The 20,247-nt window shown below is 40.7% G+C and overlaps 1 protein-coding gene across 1 annotated transcript in view; it reads right to left on the reverse strand.

Annotated features, from left to right (window-relative positions):
• The window catches only part of cwc27 (CWC27 spliceosome associated cyclophilin), a 267,994-nt gene that overhangs the window by 195,224 nt on the left and 52,523 nt on the right, over positions 1 to 20,247 (reverse strand). Inside the window, exon 8 of the mRNA XM_072570824.1 lies at positions 19,334 to 19,413. Within this exon, the coding sequence (XP_072426925.1) occupies positions 19,334 to 19,413 (80 nt within the window). The remainder of the gene's footprint in view (positions 1 to 19,333; positions 19,414 to 20,247) is intronic.

Below are 20,247 nucleotides of genomic sequence, written 5' to 3' on the forward strand. Positions count from 1 at the left end.
AGATTCATTTAAGATGCTTCTGGACAAATGCATGAGTAGGTGGGGAGCAGATGAATACAGATACTTAGGAATTGGGCGTCAGGTTTAGACAGTAGATTTGGATCGGCTCAGGCTTGGAGGGCCATAGGGCCTGTTCCTGGGCTGTAAATTTTCTTTGTTCTTCTTTGTTCTTTATAACCTGCTCACTCACAACCATTTGGGTTCTACCAGGGACATTAAGATCCTGACCTCTTTAAAACCTTGGTTCAAACAAAGACAAATGAGTTGCATTCCAGGGATAAGGTATGAGTGATATCAAAGCTGCACTTGACCAAGTGTAGCATCAAGGAGGTTAAGCAAACCTGAAGTCAATAGAAATCAGGTGAAAAGTCTGCTGGTTGGAGTTGGAGCGAGGTTATGGTCCAGTGGTATTATCTGCAGAGACCCAAATAACGTTTTGAGGGCCTGGGTTCAAATCCTGCTATGTGTGACAATGCTGCTCCTTTAAAAATGTTAGGTTTCCTTGGCTTTTTCCTCCCCGAGGGGTCACAAATGCTCAGATTCCAAAGTGTCTGGTTTGTGTGGGTTTTAGGGCAAATTTGATTATAGCTAACAGATACTGCCTCAGGTCAATGGCTGTCAAATTTTAAAAAGAAAACACTTGGACAATGAAAGGGGAGTGGACCAGTTCTCCCAGCTCAGCTTTTCTCTGGTTTGGGTTTAGCAAGCTGTTTTGTTTGCAGCTGCTGGTCAAAGAAACAACTCCATGCTGATTCTCTCTCTCTGACATCTCTCCTGTAAGAACCTGTGTTTGATTTTACCTTATTTTGCCAAAGGGGTGTTTATGGGGATACTGCAAGTATTTGGAACAGCATCATTAAGTTGTGATAGGATTTTCAAATAATTACATTATTCTAAATTTGGTTTTCTTTTGTTCATGTGTAAAATAAATTCTGCTTTGTTTGAAACTGAATGGTTGAGCCAGCTGCATCATTCCTGGAATATCCACTTTACATCTGCTTAAAACAATTAGAAAAGTTAGAGTCTGGGCTACCTTTTTGAAATGTTTTGAAGGGGTCTGGCCTGGTCCATAACAGATTGGGGGTTCTTTGTGGGATTTATTCAATGGTTCCAATTTGGGATTAGGGTTGTTGGACTCAAAGGCGGTGAGTGGGAGGTGCTTGTGCCTTTTGTGTCAGGTGAATTCGGTTGGTTTAAACAGCGCTTTGTGTAGTAAAGGCTCTTTCAGTCACTAAGAGTTTTCTGGGGGTGTAAGAAGTGACTTTGTTGGCTTTACAAAAGGTGAACAAGAAAAAGCTGCTGGAATTGGCAGTCAAACTGGAGTTGGAGTTAGCTTCGTCTGTAAGGAAAGGAGTGATAATTTGGCAGTAGCTCAGCATTTAAATTTGCTGGAAACGCCATCAGAAACTTTGGAGGTTGCTAAAATTCAATTGAGAATAAAACAGCTCGAGTTAGAGCGAAAAGAAAAGGAAAGGGCAAAAGAATTGAAGCTGTTTGAATTGCAACTAAAAGCAGAGGAAAGAGAAAAAGTCACTTTAGCAGAACAAAAAGAGAGAGAAGAAAGGGAAAAGGAGAGAGAGGAAAGGAGGATAGACAGGGAGTTTGAACTTCAAAGATTGGCACTTAACAGGAAAGACAGCTTAAAAGGATGGAGATGAAGGCTGAAGGTAAGCTGAGTGAAGAATAGAGTGAGAGTGAGCAAACCCTTGGCAGCCAAGGGCCTGGTGAAGATCTGTTCAAATATATCTAAGCAGTGCCTAAATTTAAGGAGAAGGATGTAGAAACCTTTTTCATCTAATTTGAGAAGGTAGCTAAACAAATGAATTGGGTGACCATGTAGGCTTTGTTAATCCAAACAATACTTGTAGGTAGAGCTAGTGAGGTATTTGCATCACAATCAGAGGAGGACCCTTGGGGGTAAGAGGTGGTGAAGAAAGCCATTTGAAGTGTATATGAGCTTGTATCAGAAGCCTACAGACAGCATTTGAGGAATCTAAGGAGGGACCCTGGTCAAACCGACATTGAGTTTGAAAGGATCAAACAAAGTTATTTTGAAAGGTGGATAAGGGCATTAAAAAAAAAGATCAAACTTATGACGGCTCTTAGAGTGATGATTATTTTGGAGGAATTCACAAATTCACTTCCTGAGGTAATAAGAACTCATGTGGAAGAGCAGAGAGTTAAAACAGCAAGATTAGCAGCTGAAATGGCTAATGATTATGAGTTGGTCCATAAATCAAAGTTTGGCTTCCAAAATCAATTTCAAATTGGGGGATACAAATTGGGGGATACAAATTGGGGGGGGGCAGAGAAATCCTCACAAGGTAAGAGAAAGGTAGGTCTTGGTGAAGATCACAAGGATAACGTACCACAGGGTAAAAGGAAACCCTTGAAGGGGAAAAACAAGTTAATAAGTGTTTTTACTCCAATAAAGGAAGCAACATGAAACCATGGTTTGGGGTGAGAGGGGAAAGATATAAAAAGGGACCTAAGAGGGTGGTATGTATATGGAATGAGCTGCCAGAGGAAGTGGTGGAGGTTGGTACAATTGCAACATTTAAAGGCCATCTGGATGGGTATATGAATAGGAAGGATTTGGAGGGACATGGACCGGGTGCAAGCAGGTGGAACTACATCAGGTTAGGCTATCTGGTCAGCATGGATGAGTTGGACTGAAGGGTCTGTTCCGTGCTGTACGTCACGATGACTCTATGATATGTTAAAAAGCACTAGGAAGCCAGATATAGGAAAACAGGATAAGTCAGTGAATTTTGTTGGAGTGCTGACAAAAAGCACAGTGGAGGCTAAAAAGCTGCATCCGAATGTACCACCTGGTTGGAGAGATCTTCTTAAACCATATACCTGTTAAAGTAAAGTTTACTCACATAGGCCAGGAGCAGCAGGTGAAGAGGTTACAATATTAAGAAATACAGGATCCTCTTGATCTTTGATGCTGAAAGCTGAGGAGATATGTACCTCTGAAAGACTACTGCCAGAAAAAGTGCTAGTAATGGGAATTCACAAGAAGTGCTCAATTATATAGAGTGAGGTTAAGAGTATCCAGTGAAAAGTGGAGAAGTCGTGGCAGGCGTATTGGACAAACTCTCAGCTCAAGGAATACAATTTGTCGTTGCTATCAATACAGATGGTTCATAGGTAGGAGTGCTGCCTACTGTGGTTGAAAGGCCAGTGGAAACTCAGACAACTGAACTATTAAAAGATACATATCCTGAGAGTGTGTGGTGACGTAGTCACAAAGTCACCAGTTGAAACAGGAGAGATCAAAGAGTACAGATAAGAAAGTTAAAGTAGAATTAGACTCTGTTTGATCGAATGGTGGAGACAGAACAGGAGCAAATAGATGACAAAGCAGATATATTTAATTCAGAGAAATTAACTGAGTTACAGCAGAAAGATGAGGAACTAAACCAATTGTATCAAAAAGCATACATGGGAGAAGAATCTAGATGTATCCCGGTGTACTACTATCTTAAAAATAATGTCTTAATGAGGAAATGGAGACAATCATATATTCAGGTAGATGAGAAATGGGCAGATGTTCATCAAGTTGTAATGCCATTGGGTTACAGAAAGGAGGTATTGTGGGAATTCCTGATGAAGGGCTTATGCCTGAAACGTCGACTCTCCTGCATCTCGGATGCTGCCTGACCGGCTATGCTTTTCTAACACTACACTCTTGACTCTGATCTGCAGTCCTCACTTTCTCCTAGCAATAATGAATGTGTCCACGAGATTTCCAGAGGCTATTCATTATGCAATATCACAGCTAAAAAGGATTGTAGAGAAGTTCCTCAAATATTTAACTAGATACAGACTACCCAGAAATACAGTCAGATCAAAGATCAAGGGTAAAATTTTACATCAAAATTATTCAAGGAAGTAATGGACAGCTTAGGAATAAAACTGAAATCTACTGCACATCTTCCAGAATCACAGGGGGCACTAGAAATGCAGCATCAGACATTAAAGACATTCATATTGAGATAAGACTATCCAGATGATTGGGATAAAGGAATTCTATTCGTACTTTTTGCCATCAGAGATGCACCAAATGAATGGACCAAATTCAGTCCATTTGAATTAGTTTTTGAGAAGAACACTAAAACTGATTAAGGAGACATTGATAAGCCATAATTCAGACACCACATATTTGGACTATGTGTCAGATTTTAGGGAATGATTAAATAGAGCAGGGGAGTTGGCCAGACAGCATTTAAAAGTACCACAGCATACAATGAAATGGGAAGATAGGAAATCAAAAATTCACAATTTTGATATCAGAGACACGGTGTTAGTTTTACTTCAAGTGATAGGTGAACCTTTAATGGACTTTATTAAGTCAAAAGGCAATTGAGTGAGGTGAACTATTTGATAAGGACTCCAGACAGAAAGAAATTTCACAATGTATCACATGAATATGCTCAGAAGGTATTTTGACAAGGGAGGAGAGCAAAAGGAGAATACGTTATTGGTTACAACACAGAGTGAAGAACTAAGTTCAGAGGATTCTGATTGGACATTCCTTAAACTAAATTGGACCATAGGGAAGTTATCAAAGATTGAAATAAATTGAGTTACCTTCCAGAAGAAAATTGAATTGACCTGGAAGAGTCATTGCTATCACATGGGGAGATTTGTGGAAATAAGATGGTAAGTACTAATCTAATTATGCATATTGTAGATATAGGAAATGCTGTTGATTAAATAACATCCTTATCGGCATAACCCGCTAAAGTTGGCACAGGTTCAAAAGGAGATTAAACGCATGCTCCAAGATGACATAATCGAAGTGAGTTACATTGACTGGAGCTCACCCATAGGAATGGTGCCCAATGGTTATGTGTGGACTATCACAATGTCAATACAGTTACAAAGGTTGATGCCTATCCAATTCTATGTTTGGAAGACTGTATTGAAAAGGTGGGAGAAGCAACTTATATTTTGAAGTTGGACTTGCTCAGAGGATACTGGCAGGTATCTTTGTCTGAAAGAACGAAGACAATTTCGGCTTTCATAACACTGAATGGACTGTATTAGTTTAAAGTCATGCTGTTGGTATGAAAAATGTGCCAGCCACATTTCAAAGGCTAACCATATGGGTAATTTCCAGATTACCCAACTGTGTGGTGTACATATCGATGACCTGGTCATTTTTAGTCACACATGGAAACACAAGTAATATCCCAAAGTTCAAGAGTGAGGGGGCAGAGCTGAGTATGGTGCCCTTCACCAAGGGGAAGGTGCTCAAAAAAACAATGTCCTGAAGGTAGATACACCACCTGGACCAGATGGACTACACTCGAGAGTTCTAAGGGAGATAGCTGAAGAGAAAGTGGAGGCGTTAGTAGTGATCCTTCAGGAATTGCTAGAATCAGGGAGGTTCGCAGAGGACTGAAAAATCATTAAAGTAACACCTTTGTTTAAAAGGGAGTAAGGCAAAAGATGGAAAATTACAGAATGATTAGCCTAACCTCAGTCAGGGTAAGAATCTGGAATCCATTGTAATGGATGAGATTTCGGAATATTTGGAAATGTATGGTGAAATAGGGCAAAGTCAGCATGGTTTCACAAGGGGAGGTCATGCCTGACAGATCTACTAAAATTCTTTGAGGAAGTAACGGAGAGGTTAGACCAAGGAGAGCCAGTGGATGTTATGTACCTGGACTTCAGGAAAGCCTTTAACAAGGTTCTGCACAGGAGGCTACTGAGTAAGATAAGGGCCCATGGTGTCAGAGGCAAGGAGTTAGCGTGGATAGAAGCTTGGCTGTCTGCCAGAAAGCAGAGAGTGGGAATAAAAGAGGCCTTCTCAGGATGGCAGCCTGTGATGGTGTTCAGAACAAGTGGTGTTCTGCAAGGTTTAGTATTAGGACCACAACTTTTCACTTTACACATTAACAATCTAGCTGAAGGAACTGGGGCATTCTGGCCAAATTTGCAGACGATAGAAAGATAGGTAGAGGGACAAGTAGCATTGAGGAGGAAGGGAGGCTGCAGAAGGATTTGGACAGGTTAGGACAGTGGACAAAGAAGTGGCTGATGGAGTACAATGTGGGAAAGTGTGAGGTCATGCATTTTGGTAGGAAGAATAGAGGCATGGACTATTTTCTAAATGGGGAGAAAATTCAGAAGTCTGAAGTGCAAAGAGACTTACGAGTTCTGGTCCAGGATTCTTGCAAGGTAAACCTGCAGGATGAGCCAGTAGTTAACTCTAATCTTGACTCTGACCGCTAGCATCTGCAGAGTGGTGCTGGAAAAGCACAGCAGGCCAGGCAGCATCCGAGGAGCTGGAAAATCAACATTTCGGGTAGGAGCAGTTCTCACTTTTGCCGCATTGCTGAATGGTGGTTAGACCAAACTGAACCTGCCAGTGTAATGATTCAGGCCCACTATGCCCCCGGCTTCAATGAATCCGTCAGGCATAGGTGGGAGTCCTCAGGATGCAGCCTCAAAACGTACTAGGGCTGCTTCCAACCCCTGTGCAACCTCCCTCGCACTCCCCCGCCCTAGTCCCTACCAATACCACAGGACAGGGTGCTCCCGGGGAAACCATCTGCTTAGAGAACAAACTACCAGGGGTTGGGAGGCAGGACCAGTACTTGTACCCACTGTGTTTCACCCCATTTGGCCAATATCCCAACTTCAAAAACCTCTTCCACAACAAGCGAATTCTCAACAAAACAGCTGCAGCCAACCAAACTAAAAAACTGATAAGCAGCAATCCACATTTTTGGTTTATTTGTCGGAGACTCAAACTACCCACTTGAGGACTTATAATGGTATTTATTTCATTTGTGGCCATGGGCCTACCCTTGGTTGCCGCTTTCCTGAACAGGCAGCTACTATTTATGGTACATGGTTCAGTTCCTTTATCACTCCCACTCCTCTGTTTAATCCGTCCCAAATTCGCACCAAGCGAGCCCGTACGGGATTTGAGTGACTAGCAGCTTTCTTTTCCCTGTCTTTGGAACTGCTCAACTAGAAACCCTGCAGACAATCCTGTGCTCGGTTCAATTCACTGTTGTGGCCCTCCTCTCCGGCGCTCTCGCAGATGCTCCGAGTCCCCTTCACCAAAAAACTCCCCTGAGGACGAGTACCACTCCCTGCAGCTGTCCGCCCCCTTTATGTCTCAGCCTGAGGGCCAATCCCTGGAGCCTTCTGCCCCTTTCATGCCTGAGCCAGGCAGTTACCTAACCGATTCCGAACCTCCACCCCCGACAACCCTCCCGGCTCTGGTTATGTTCCCCTTTTGCTGACGGTCCCAATCTGCTTTGATCTTATGATCAAAAAGGAGGGAATGTGGAAGAAAACTTGCCACAAGACTTGACACAAATTTGTGTGAAAGCCATTTTGTCACAAAGCAATCTTTGCAGCAAAACGTAGACTGGTGACCCAATGCTTTTAGAATAAGCTAAGGAATTTGTTTTTGAAAGTAATGACCTTGTAGTTACAAGCGCATTCTCAGGACCCCCAACTTCTAACTAGTTCTGCTATGAATTGTCTGTTGTACTAATTATCGGTTTCTGCCTAATGTGAACCTGCAGTAGAAGCTAACATTAATTTACAGATTTGAGAAATGTAGGCTTATGGTATGTATATAGCAGCTACTCGAACTGACCACTGCCCTTATGTAACCTTATGACTGCCCCTAGGTTGCGTAACCAACGGACAGTGCGATATGATATACTATATAAACTGTGGCAATCTGTATTTCAATGAACTACACCAGACTTCTGAGGGAAGATGTACTCCCCATGGCCACGAATAAAGCTTGTTAATACTCAAGGACTCGACTCCCGACGATTTTGTTATAAATAATCCAGCAAAAGATTTATTCCCTAACACTCTCAATGTGAGTGATGTGGGTGTTGGTGCTGTGCTCTTACAGGAAGACAATGAAAAGATAGAAAGACCTATTGGGTATTTCTCCAGGAGACTTGAACATTCATCAGCAGAAATATTCAACAGATGATAAGGAGCTTTTAAGCTTGGTGTTGGTGTAACAACATTTCAACGTTTATATTACCAGTAATGTATCTGAGACAATCATATATACTGGTCATAACCCATTGAAGTTTCTGGAGAAATTTAAGGACAAAAATTCCAGACTGTTTAAGTGGAGCTTGTTGTTCCAGCCATTCAACTTGAAAATTGTGCACGCAGCAGAACAGGAAAACAAGATTGCTGACAGATTGGTGAGACTTGGATGAGAAACTGAAACATTCGCTGGCAGGAGTAAACACACTGAAACAGAATATAGTAGTACGATGTTTATCATCAATGTAATGTATTTGTGTGTTGCAACATACTAACAATGTAAAATTAAGTGGTTTTAAAATGAAGCCACCTTTGGATATTGATGGTTCTTTTTGTTTTAAAAAGGGGGGTAGTGAAGGTGAGACAATGCTATTCCTTTAGCAAGTTTAGGCTGTCCTTGGCTTTTTTTTCCAGAATAATTGTAAATACTTAGATTCTGATGTGTCTGGTTTGTGTGGATTTTAGGGCCAAATTGATTATAGCTAACAGATACAGTTTTAAATAGAAAACACTTGGACAATGAAAGGGGAGTGGCCAGTTCTCCCAGCTCAGCTCTTCTCTGGTTTAGTTTGGGTTTAGCAAGCTGTTTTGTTTGCAGCTGCTGGTCAAAGGAACAGCTCCATGCTGATCCTCTCTCTCTGACGTCTCTCCTGTAAGAACCTGAGTTTGATTTTACCTTTCTTTTTTGAAAAGGCGTGTTTATGGGGATGTTGCAAATATTTGGAACAGCATCATTAAGTGGTGATAGAGTTAATTGGGTTCTCAAATAGTTACCTTATTCTAAATTCGGTTTTCTCCTGCTCATGCGTAAAATAAATTCTGTTTGTTTGAAACTGAGTGGTTGGGCCAGCTGCATCACTCCTGGAATATCCACTTTACACATGTTTTAAACAACTAGAAAAGTTAGGCTACCCTCTTGAAATGTTTTGAGGGGGGGGTCTATAACACACATTAGATGGTGTAATTTGTATTCAACCAAAAGAAAATCTGAAATTAAGAGTCTAATGATGACTGTATATCCATTCTTGATTGTCAGAAAAGTCTATCTGGTCAACTAGTGCCCTTCACAGGAGGAAGCTACCATCCTTACCTCGTCTGGTTTACATGTGACCCCAGGTGCACAACAACTTTTAACTGCCCTCTGGGTAATTAGGGATGGGTAATAAATGCTCATCTAGCCAGCAAAGCCCTGTGCCCATGAACACATTTTTTAAAAGTCATCTATGGCACAAACAAATACATTTGAAATTGTTGGAGGTCAGTCATCAAGGTCCAGTGCATCTCTGCAGGAGTTCCTCAGAGTAGCATCCTAGGCCGAAATACCTTCTGCTGCTTTATTAATGATCTTCCCTCAAACATAATAACAGAAGTAGAGATGTTTGATGACGAACACACAATATGTTCATGACTCCTCAGATACTTAAGCAGTCAATATCCAAATGTAGCAAGGCCTGAACAATATGGAGGATTGAGCTGATAAGTAGCTAGTAACATTCATGTTGCAATCAATGCCAGGCAATGACCTTCTTAAACAAGAGAAAAGCTCTAACCATCATCCCTGTATATTCTATGGAATTACTATCAGAGAGTCCTTCACTATCAAGATCATAGACACGAGAAAATGAACTGGACAGCCATAAAAGTTGCGAAGAGAACAGGTCAGAGAGTAGGCGTCTTGCAATGAGTAACTTGCCTTCTGACTCCCACATCTACAAGTCACATAGAAGGCAAGTTATGATCTGAATGACAAAATTGGTAAAGGGAGAGGTGCATTAAGGCTTGGGTTTCCTTGTACTCCTGTCACTGAAGGTAAGTATGCAGATGCAGCAGTCAGCAAAGAAGGAAAAAGGTATATTGGGATTCATAGTGCGAAGTTTCGAGTATAGAGACAGGGACGTTTTGGTGTGATTGTGCGTGGCCTTGGCCAGACCATACCTGGAACACTGTGTAAGCTGCCTTCTTGAATTGCTGCAGTCCACATGCTGTAAGTGGTCTCACTATGCCAGTACAAAGGCTGTTCCAGGATTTCATCCTAACAACACTAAAGGAAACATGATACACAGCCCAGTAAGGATAGTAAGTGGCTTTGAGGAGGACCTGCAGGGGTGGTATTTCTATATATCTGCTACCCCTGTCCTTGAAGATTGAAATGATTGTCAATTTTGAAGATATTAACAAGCCTTGGTGAATTTCTTCAGTCCATTTTGTAGGTGGTAGCCACTGCTGATGGCAGTGGGAAAAAAGGTGTTTATGATGTGGTGCCAATCAAGCAGGCTGTTTTGCCCTGAATGGTGTCAGGCTTCTTTTAACGTTATTAGAGCTGCACTTCAGGCAATTGGGGAGAAGACCATCACATTCCTGACTTAAGCTAGAAACACATAATTGGAGTAGCTGTGGGTTCCTATGATCATGGTAGATCATCCAACTTGGTTCCTTGATCCCATTTTCTCCCTATACCCTTTGATCTCTTTAGCCGTAAGAACTAAATCTAATTCTTTGTTGAAAACAATTCAAAGTTTTGGTCTCAATTGTTTGCGGAGCATAGAATTTCACAGGTCCACAACTCTGGATGAAGACATGTCTCCTAATTTCAAGCCTAAATGGCCTACCCTGTATCATTAGAGTAGTTCTGGACTTCTTGGTTATGGGAACATCTTTTCTGAATTTTGTTTGTCTGTCTAAAATTTTGTATGTTTCAACAAGATTCTCCCTCACTGGTCTAAACTCCAGTAAGTATAATTCTAACCAGTTCAATCTCTCTTTATATGGCAGTCCTGCCATCCCAGGAATCAGTCTATCTTCATTGCACTTCCTCCATAGACAGAACATTCTTCCTTTGATAAGGAGACCAAAATGTAAGCTTACCCTTTTCAATGGCAGCTAGGATGTACAAGAAATGCTAGCCCAGCCAACAATGCCCTCATCCCACGAATGAATAAAATAAAACTTTAAAAATGGTTGGAGACTGGTCCACAAAGCAAAAATCCAATTAACATTCAATATCCCCAATGTGCAACTAAGCAAATGCTTAGTTGAAAAGAGGACAAATAAGTGGTTGGATGATTTAAAAACAGCATGTTTAATAATTTGGATGGTAAAGAAGCAATGTGATTAAAAGGGTGGGTACTTGTATGCAAAGAGATGGTTGCAAAATGGTGAAAGGAGAGTCAGAGGAAGATATTCAATCCCTTCTGACAGATAAAACTTCTTGATCTAGTATCATACACATAAACGTTTTCTGCAAGTTTCAAATACCTCTACATTCATTCTATAATATATAAAACAAAACTGATCATTCACTCAAAGTGTGATCTAACCAAGACTCTAAACAAGTTTACCATAACTTGATTTTATTTTCAGTTCATTTCCTCTAGTAACTATCCCCAAAGCTCTCAGTCTGGATTAGAGTGTTGCTGGAAAAGCACAGCAGGTCAGGCAGCATCTGAGGAGCAGAAAAATTGACATTTCGGGCAAAAGCCCTTCATCAGGAATGAAAAGCTTTGTCTGCCAAGTCTGTGTCACTGGGTCAAATCTTCCATTAATAGAATTCACTCAGAAGACAAATACCACCTTAAAATATCCATATTTCTGTATCTGATTATATCTAAGAAAGTATTAAAAGCTCTACTGTTTAATTTTGTAATTGAACGTAAATGTAACATTCTAATCAACATAATATTTCAAGCAGTCCTAACCCGACATGATTCTTGGAATGTCACAGAGTTAAACTACAATTTAATTTACTAAAAACTTCATACATTTTGTGAACTTCTGGTAGGTAAGACAAAACCTGCATAGCTTGTCAGGCTGGAAAGCTTTTGGAGCAGGGGTAGACCATTCAGCCTTTCAATCATGCTCCAAAATTCAGTAACACCTTGGCTGATCTGTGGTCTCAACTTCACTTTCCTGTCTGTTCCCTATAATCCTTCACTATGTCAGTCTGTCAAAAACGTAAGTCTGCCTTGAATTAATTCAATGACCCAGCTTCATTGAAAGAAATCAAAATTTCCTTCAGACAGGGGAATGGTTTTGAAAGCTTGAAAATAATGAAAGAGAAAAGGCTACATTCAGAACTATTTCCTGTCACTGGCTCTTACTTTGGTATGGAGAATAAGCTAGTTGGGAAGTACCAGTAAGTATTTCTCCAATCTTAATTGCAATAAATTATTTTTCATGTCAAGGGATCGAAATTCAATTTGGATAAGTGTAATGTACATTCTGGATGAGTGAGAAACTATTCGACATTTGATGTCTCCAGGCCAGAACCTAGACCACTCCAACTTCTGTCATCAGGTTGCAATATGCAGATGATGCTTCAGACAAAATATCTGGAAAACAAAGATTGTCTACCAGTCTGCTCCCGTAACACAAAACTGCCCCGCCCAAAATCAAAAGCAAGCCCCAAGACAATGTGGATCATTTCCCATTGCAAGCAGACATTTGACAATGAAATCCAACCTCAACTTGAAATACTCTGTTCCTAACACCTCCAAAGTCTGCACTGGCACATTGAAGTTTGAGACCTAGACTCCAACACTAATGCTAAGTTCATGGTCTGCATAGCAACTGTGGTCCTCATCCCCTTGTAAACATTGGAAACATGAACGATGTAGAGCAGACACCTCAAATCACTGGAGAGTTATCCCTGGTGTTGCCAACATAAAATCCTGTAAAGCCACTGGCAAGACAGGTGTACCAACATGAGTGTACTCTCCCAGGCCAATCTACCCTATCCCAGGAGTGGAAACAAGTCATGTTCAACCCTGAGGGACTGCCAAAAAATGTCTAAGAACATAAGAAATTGGAGTAGGAGCGGGCCATCTTGCCCATCAAGCCTGCTCCACCATTCAATAAGATCATGGAAGATATTTTAGATTAGATTAGATTCCCTACAGGGTGGACACAAGCCCTTCGGCCCAACAAGTCCACACCAACCCTCCAAAGAGTAACGCACCCAGATCCATTTCCCCCTGACTAATGCACCTAACACTACGGGCAATTTAGTATGGCCAATTCACCTGACCTGCGCATCTTTGGACAGTGGGAGGAAACCGGAGCACCCAAAGGAAACCCACACAGACACTGGGAGAACGTGCAAACTCCACACAGACAGTCACCCAAGGCTGGAATCGAACCTGGGACCCTGGTGCTGTGAAGCAGCAGTGCTAACCACTGAGCCACCGTGCCACCTTTTTGTACAGTCAGCTCCACTTACCCACCAGCTCACACCTTGTTAGAACAACGGTTCCTGAGAAGAGCAGCAGCAACCAGAATGATGGCACTGTCTGCACAGTAGTAAATTGGCAGCATTGCTGGAGGGGCAAGAATGGAAGAACAATAGCAGCAGAGGGGATCCGAGGAGATATTTCCATGGCCAAAGTGACTCCAATAATACCCTGTGTCTCTGGTGCTAGTGTAAAGATCATTACTGAGCAGCTGCTGGACCTTCGTCTGGGGAAAAGTGATCAGCCAAAGACTGTGGTCAACATCGGTACCAGTAACCCAGCTAGGAATAGGGATGAGGTCCTGAAAGCAGATTTCAAGGAGACTGAAAATCAGTACCTCTAAACTTGTAGTCTCATGATTACTCCTTAACCCACTTGCTCGTGAGCACAGAAATAGGACAGCTGAGTCTTTGAACATGTAACTAGAAAACTGATATAGAAGGATGGGCATCAGAATTCTGTGGAGGGTGGGATGTTTACAAGCCAATAGCTGACACTTGAACATGATCAGGCAAAGATTCTGCAGAGAGATTTGCTTGTGCTGTTGGAAAGGTTTAAATTAGATTGGCAGGGGAATGGGAATCGGAAGGCAAATTCAGAGCAGAGAACAGAAGGCAGAAACGTAACAAGTGACTCTGAAAGCTGAAGGAAGCACAGGTTAAAACATGGATATCACAGCTCTACTTTTATAGATGGTGCAGACGCAATGGGTTGAATGGCCTCATTCAGTGCTGTAGTTGTTCTATGGTTTCATGTCTCAACTTAGTCCATCATTAAATAAACATCAATTTACAAGGACATTGCCAGGGTTGGAGTATTTGAGCTATAGGGAGAGGCTAAACAGGCTGGGGCTGTTTTCCCTGGAGCATCGGAGGCTGAGGGGTGACTTTATACAGGTTTACAAAATTATGAGAGGCATGGATAGGGTAAATAGGCAAAGTCTTTTCCTTGGGGTCGGGGAGTCCAGAACTAGAGGGCATAGGTTTAGGGTGAGAGAGGAAAGATATAAAAGAGACCTACGGGCAACTTTTTCACACAGAAGGTGGTACGGGTATGGAATGAGCTGCCAGAGGAAGTGGTGGAGGCTGGTACAATTGCAACATTTAGAGGCATTTGGATGGGTATATGAATAAGAAGGGTTTGGAGGGATATGGGCCGGGTGCTGGCAGGTGGGACTAGATTGGGTTGGGATATCTGGTCGGCATGGACGGGTTGGACCGAAGGGTCTGTTTCCATCTGTACATCTCTATGACAAAATATCATATATCTGGCAATGCAGAAATAGACTTTGTAATTAATTTCCATGCTTACTGTTAACTCAGTTATCCCATTGCTTTATTGGAATAAGAGTGACATGTACTATTTGAATTCTGTTTCCAAAGAACTTCTGGAAAATTATGGGCAATTGCTTTGTTTGCTTTTATTTATTGTTAATCATTTTATCAATCAACATTAAAACAACATATAATCTGCAAGTTTATAAATTTTATATTACTAAACAAATGAAATAATTTTTAAATAATTAAATTTAAAATAAAGTTATACTGATTCTTTCCAAAATACAACCAACAATATTAAACCTTACATCATAATCAGAGGAAGCCCACTAGAAGCTGATAATACAGTGAAGAAACATATTAAATGGAGATTGGAATTTCCTGAGAATTCATGTTTGCCAATTTTTACTGTGACCAAACATATTCTCACTTTGTTCAAGAAACAGTTGGGAATTTGCATGATTGAAAGTCTGGTTTATAATTTAGGACCAGTTTTACAAAATCATCTAAGAAGTCATCAACTTACTCCTGCAGCAATATACACAACAGTGGAATCTGGATTTCTCAATACAAAACTTAATTGCTGGAGTGACTCTCCGGTGCATGTGACCAGCACTATATATTTGACGAGGACATGAATACTTATGGATATATGGCATTTAGGAAGATCACATAGGTAGGAAGAGATGCAGGGGTAGCTTTATTATGAAGGCATCTGTTCGACAGAGAAATGACCTTCATTCTAAAGGTCAGGAAGTAAAATCAGTTTGGGTAGAAATGAGAAATAGTAAAAGTAAGAAATAATTTAGGGAGTGGTTTATCAGCAACCACAATGTAGAATGAGATATACGAAAAAAAACAATTGGGACTTGAGGGGAAAATACAGTGATGTTCATGGGTGATTTTAATCTGCATAGAGATTAGTTAAATCAGATTGGCGAAAGTAGCCTTGATGATGCGTTCAAAGTGTGCTTTTAGGACAGTTTCTTCAAACAGTATGCTACTGATCCAACAAAAGGCAGGCTATACCAGATATAGTAATATGAGAAGAGGCAGGATTAATCAGTGACCTCACAGTAAAACTCTCCTTAGTTAGCAGGGATCATAATATGATCAAAGTTTGCATTCCGTATGATAGAGAGAAGAGTGATTGAAATTAAATATGTTCAATTATGATTAAAGTTAATTGAAATGAACTGGGAAAACAAATTAAGGGATAAGTTGACAGAGATAGGTCAACAGAGTGGCAGTTTAAGGGTATATTTCAGAACTCTGGAAAAAAAAGACGAAGTCTTTCTTGCTCACTAAGGGAAGTCTAATACAAATAGACTGTTGCCTCCCCTTAATATAAAGAGCAGCAAAGAATAACCAAAAGATTAATAAAGAAATGGAAATCAGAGTACAAAAGAAAGTTGGCTAAGTAGAATTTCTACAGGTATTTACAAAGTTAAAAAAGGTAAAATGTCAGTCCTTCAGATAGTCTGGGAAATCAATAATGGAAAATAGGTACAGTATATGGCAGAGGATGTGAATAGATATTTTATGACTGTCTTCACTGTCCCAAATATCAGAATCAGAAGGTGAAAGGGAGCATAATCACAATCACCAGTGAAAGGATAGGGGGAGAAATTGTTGAAACCAAAATCTAAGTTCACTGGCCCCGATGGATTTTATCAGGGGTGTTAAAAGTAGTGACAGTTGATATAGTAGATGCATTTAACTTCCCAAAAATCCTTTGATTCTGTACAGATCCCATTTGGTTGTAAAGTAGCAAATTTAACTCTTGTACTCAAGAACAAAGGGAAACAGAAAACAGGAAACAAAAGGTCAGTTAGCCTAATATCAGTAAATGTTGGAATCTATTATTAAGGAGGCTATACCAGAGCCCCGAGAAAAGATCAATACAATCTAGGCAGAGTCAATGTGGTTTTGCACAAGGGAAATCATGTTTGACTAATTTATAGGGGCTTTTTGAGGAGATAACAAGTAACATAGATAAAGGGGAACCAGTAGATGTATTGCACTTAGATTTCTAGATTTGACCAGGTGCCATATCAAAGATTACAAATAAGAACTCATGGTGTTGGGAGTAACATATTAACATGAACAAAGAATTGGTTAGCTAACAGAAAGCAGCAGAGTGGACAGTTCAAAGGTTGGAAGGATATGATGAGTGATGTGGCATGGGGAACAATGGTGGAGCCTCAATTATTCACAATCTATACTGATGGGTTAGATGAAGGAATCAATTCTGTGGTGGCTACATTTGCTGTTAGGAAGTCTAAGTAGATTAAGTGAGTGGGAGAAATAAAATGTGAAATGGAGTAGAGTCAGAGTCATAGAAATGTACAGCACAGAAACAGACACTTCGGTCCAACCTGTCCATGCAGACCAGATATCCTAACCTAATCTAGTCCAATTTACCCGTATTTGGACAATTTCCCTCTAAATCCTTCCTATTCGTATACCCATCCAGATGCCTTTTAAATGGTGCAATTGTACCAGCCTCCACCACTTCCTCTGGCAGCTCATTCCATTCACATACCACCCTCTGCATGAAGGTCCCTTTTATATCTTTCCCCTCTCACCCTAAACCTATGCCTTCACGTTCTGGACTCCCCCACCCCAGGGAAAAAGCTTTGTCTATTTATCCTATCCATGCTCCTCATGATTTTGTAAACCTCTATGAGGTCCCACCTCAGCCTCTGACACTCCAGGGAAAACAGTCCCAGCCTATTCAGCCTCTCCCTATAGCTCAAATCCTCCAACCCTGGCAACATCCTTGTAAATCTTTTCTGAAACCTTTCAAGTTTCATAATATCCTTCCAATTGGAAGGAGACCAGAATTCCATGCAATATTCCAAAGGTGACCTAGCCAACGTCCTGTACAGCCGTAACATGACCTCCCAACTCCTGTACTCAATACTCTGACCAATAAAGGAAAGCTTACGAAACGCCTTCTTCACCTATCCTATCTACCTGCGACTCCACTTTCAAGGAGCTATGAACCTGCACTCCACTGTTTGTTCAGCAACACTCCCTAGGACCTTAACATTAAGTGTTTAAGTCCTGCTCTGATTTGTTTTCTCAAACTGCAGCACCTCGCATTTATCTAAATTAAACTCCATTTGCCACTTCTCAGCCCATTGGCTCATCTGATCAAGATCCCATTGTAATCTGAGGTAACTTTCTTCACTGTCCACTCCTCCCCAATTCTGGTAATATCTGCAAACTTACTAACTATACCTCCTAATGTGAGAAAATGTGAATACCTCCACTTTGGCAAAAGCAATCAAAAGGCAGCAACTTATTTAAATGATAAATAATTGCAGAAGTTAGAGGTAGAAGAGGATTTGCCTATCCTGGTACATGAATCACAAAAGCTTAATATGCAGACATTATAAGTGATTAGGAAGGTAAATGGGATGTTTTCATGTACTGCAAAAGGAATCAAATACAGAAGCAGATATTGTGCTGCAGTTGTACAGAGCATTGGTGAGGCCACATCTAGAGTATAGTGTACAGATTTGGTCTCCTATTGAATAAAGGTGTAAAAACATTAGACAGTCCAGAGAAAATTCACTCAACTGATATCTGAGATGGGGGCTTATGAAAAAGATTGGAAAGAGGCCCAGCCTGTCCATTGGTGTCGAGAAAAATGAGAAGTGATCTTATTGAGACATACAAGATAATGAGGAAACTTCAGAAGATGCAGGCTTGCCCTTGTAGGGCAGACGAGAACTAGGGGCACACAATTTCAAAGTTAGTTGTCATTCATTAGGGACTGAGATGAAGAGACTTTATTTCATCTCAGTGGGTCATTAGTCTTTGGAAATGTGTTCCCAGAAAACCGAGAATGCAGAGTCATTATATATGTTTTTAAGGCAGAGGTGGATCCTTGGCTAGCAAGGGAATCAATTATTATTGGGAATAGGCAGGAATATAGAGTTGAATTCAATTTAATTTATTGTCACGTGTACCGAGGCACAGTGAAGAGCTTTATCTTGCAAGCAATACAAGCAGATCGCACATTTAGCTGAGTTGAGGCTACAGTCACATCAGCCATGATCTTGTTGAAGAGTAAAGTAGGCTAGAAGGACAGAATGGAGAAAGTGAGGACTGCAGATGCTGGAGATCAGAGCTGAAAATGTGTTGCTGGAAAAGCGCAGCAGGTCAGGCAGCATCCAAGGAACAGGAGAATCGGCGTTTCGGGCATCAGCCCTTTCCTCATTCCTGAAGAAGGGCTGATGCCCGAAACGTCGATTCTCTTGTTCCTTGGATGCGGCCTGACCTGCTGCGCTTTTCCAGCAACACATTTTCAGCGAGAAGGACAGAATGACCTAGTCTTGGTCATAATTTATATATTTCAAATCGCACACCGAGAAGCAATTTTTAGAAGCAAATAATTAGATGCAAGATAACTGCAGCAATAATCATTTTCCGAAGTCCAATGAAGTCACCAACATTTGAATCTAGTTCATCCACTGGTACATCAAATGACCTTTGTTTATGCTTAAATTTAGACAAGAGTGTTATCAGATTATTCAAGAAAGTCACCAAAGTCTAATGAAATCCGACCCTTATTCTGTAAAATTTCTCTATCCAGTGACAAGTACTGTAAGTCCAATTTACCATTTGAAAGAAATAAGCTAAATAACAGACCAAGTGGTTACATCCAAGACCATTCTGGTCCAAAAACCTCAACTTCTAACCCGACTATTGAATTCACTAATCAAACCTTCAAGAAACTAAGAATCACTAGATTTCAGGGCTCACCTTTCAACAACTGGAACAGAGCTCAGCCGGGGGTCATCCTTTAACAAATCATGACTACTTTTGCTTTTTCCTTTCATGCTCTGAAACAGAAAACAGAAATTTCATAATTTCTAAAGAAAATACTGAAGTGTTCAATACTGATTAAAATAAACATCAAGATGTGTAGCTTGGAAGAAAATTTGCAGATGGTAGCATTCTCATGCATCTGCTGCATTTGTATTTCTTGGTGATAAAGGTCACAAGGTTGGAAGGTGCTACCAGAGAAGCCTTGATACAAATTGCTGTCATTTCTGTTGGTGGCAATGGGAGTGCACATGGGGGTCCCAAAGAAGCAGGATGCTTTGTCCTGGATGCTGTCCAGTTAAGTTGGAGTTGCACTTATCCAAGGAAGTGCAGAATATCCAGCACATTCCTGGCTTGTGCTTCATTGATGGTGAACATACATTGGTGAAACAAGAGCAAAATTAAATGCACAATTGCTAGCCTTTGACCTGTTCTTACAGCCACAAAATATGTTGTTGAACAAACATACAATAAATTGAATTAGGAACAGAAGCAGACAATTTGGTCCTTCATGTATGCTCCACTATTCAGTAAGGTCATGCCTAACTTATTTGTGCTCCAAATTTCACATTTTTACCTACCCCTTCAATTCCGTTGTCGAACAAGAATATACCTTCACCTCAAATTATTCGATGACCCCATCTCCATGAAAGCTCCTAAGTCTCATATACTTCTGAATATAAAAACGTTTTTCTCTCATCTCTTCGAAAAGAGTGACTAATTTTAAAACAATATTCCTTACTTCTGGACTCCCTCAAGAGTAAACAAAATCTACGGCCATCAATAAGTGTCTGACCACTTAGGAACTGTAACAAAAAGGCACTACATCTTCCTACTCAATATCAATAAAG

Source organism: Chiloscyllium punctatum, chromosome 1, assembly GCF_047496795.1.
Source record: "Chiloscyllium punctatum isolate Juve2018m chromosome 1, sChiPun1.3, whole genome shotgun sequence".
Lineage (NCBI taxonomy): Eukaryota > Metazoa > Chordata > Chondrichthyes > Orectolobiformes > Hemiscylliidae > Chiloscyllium > Chiloscyllium punctatum.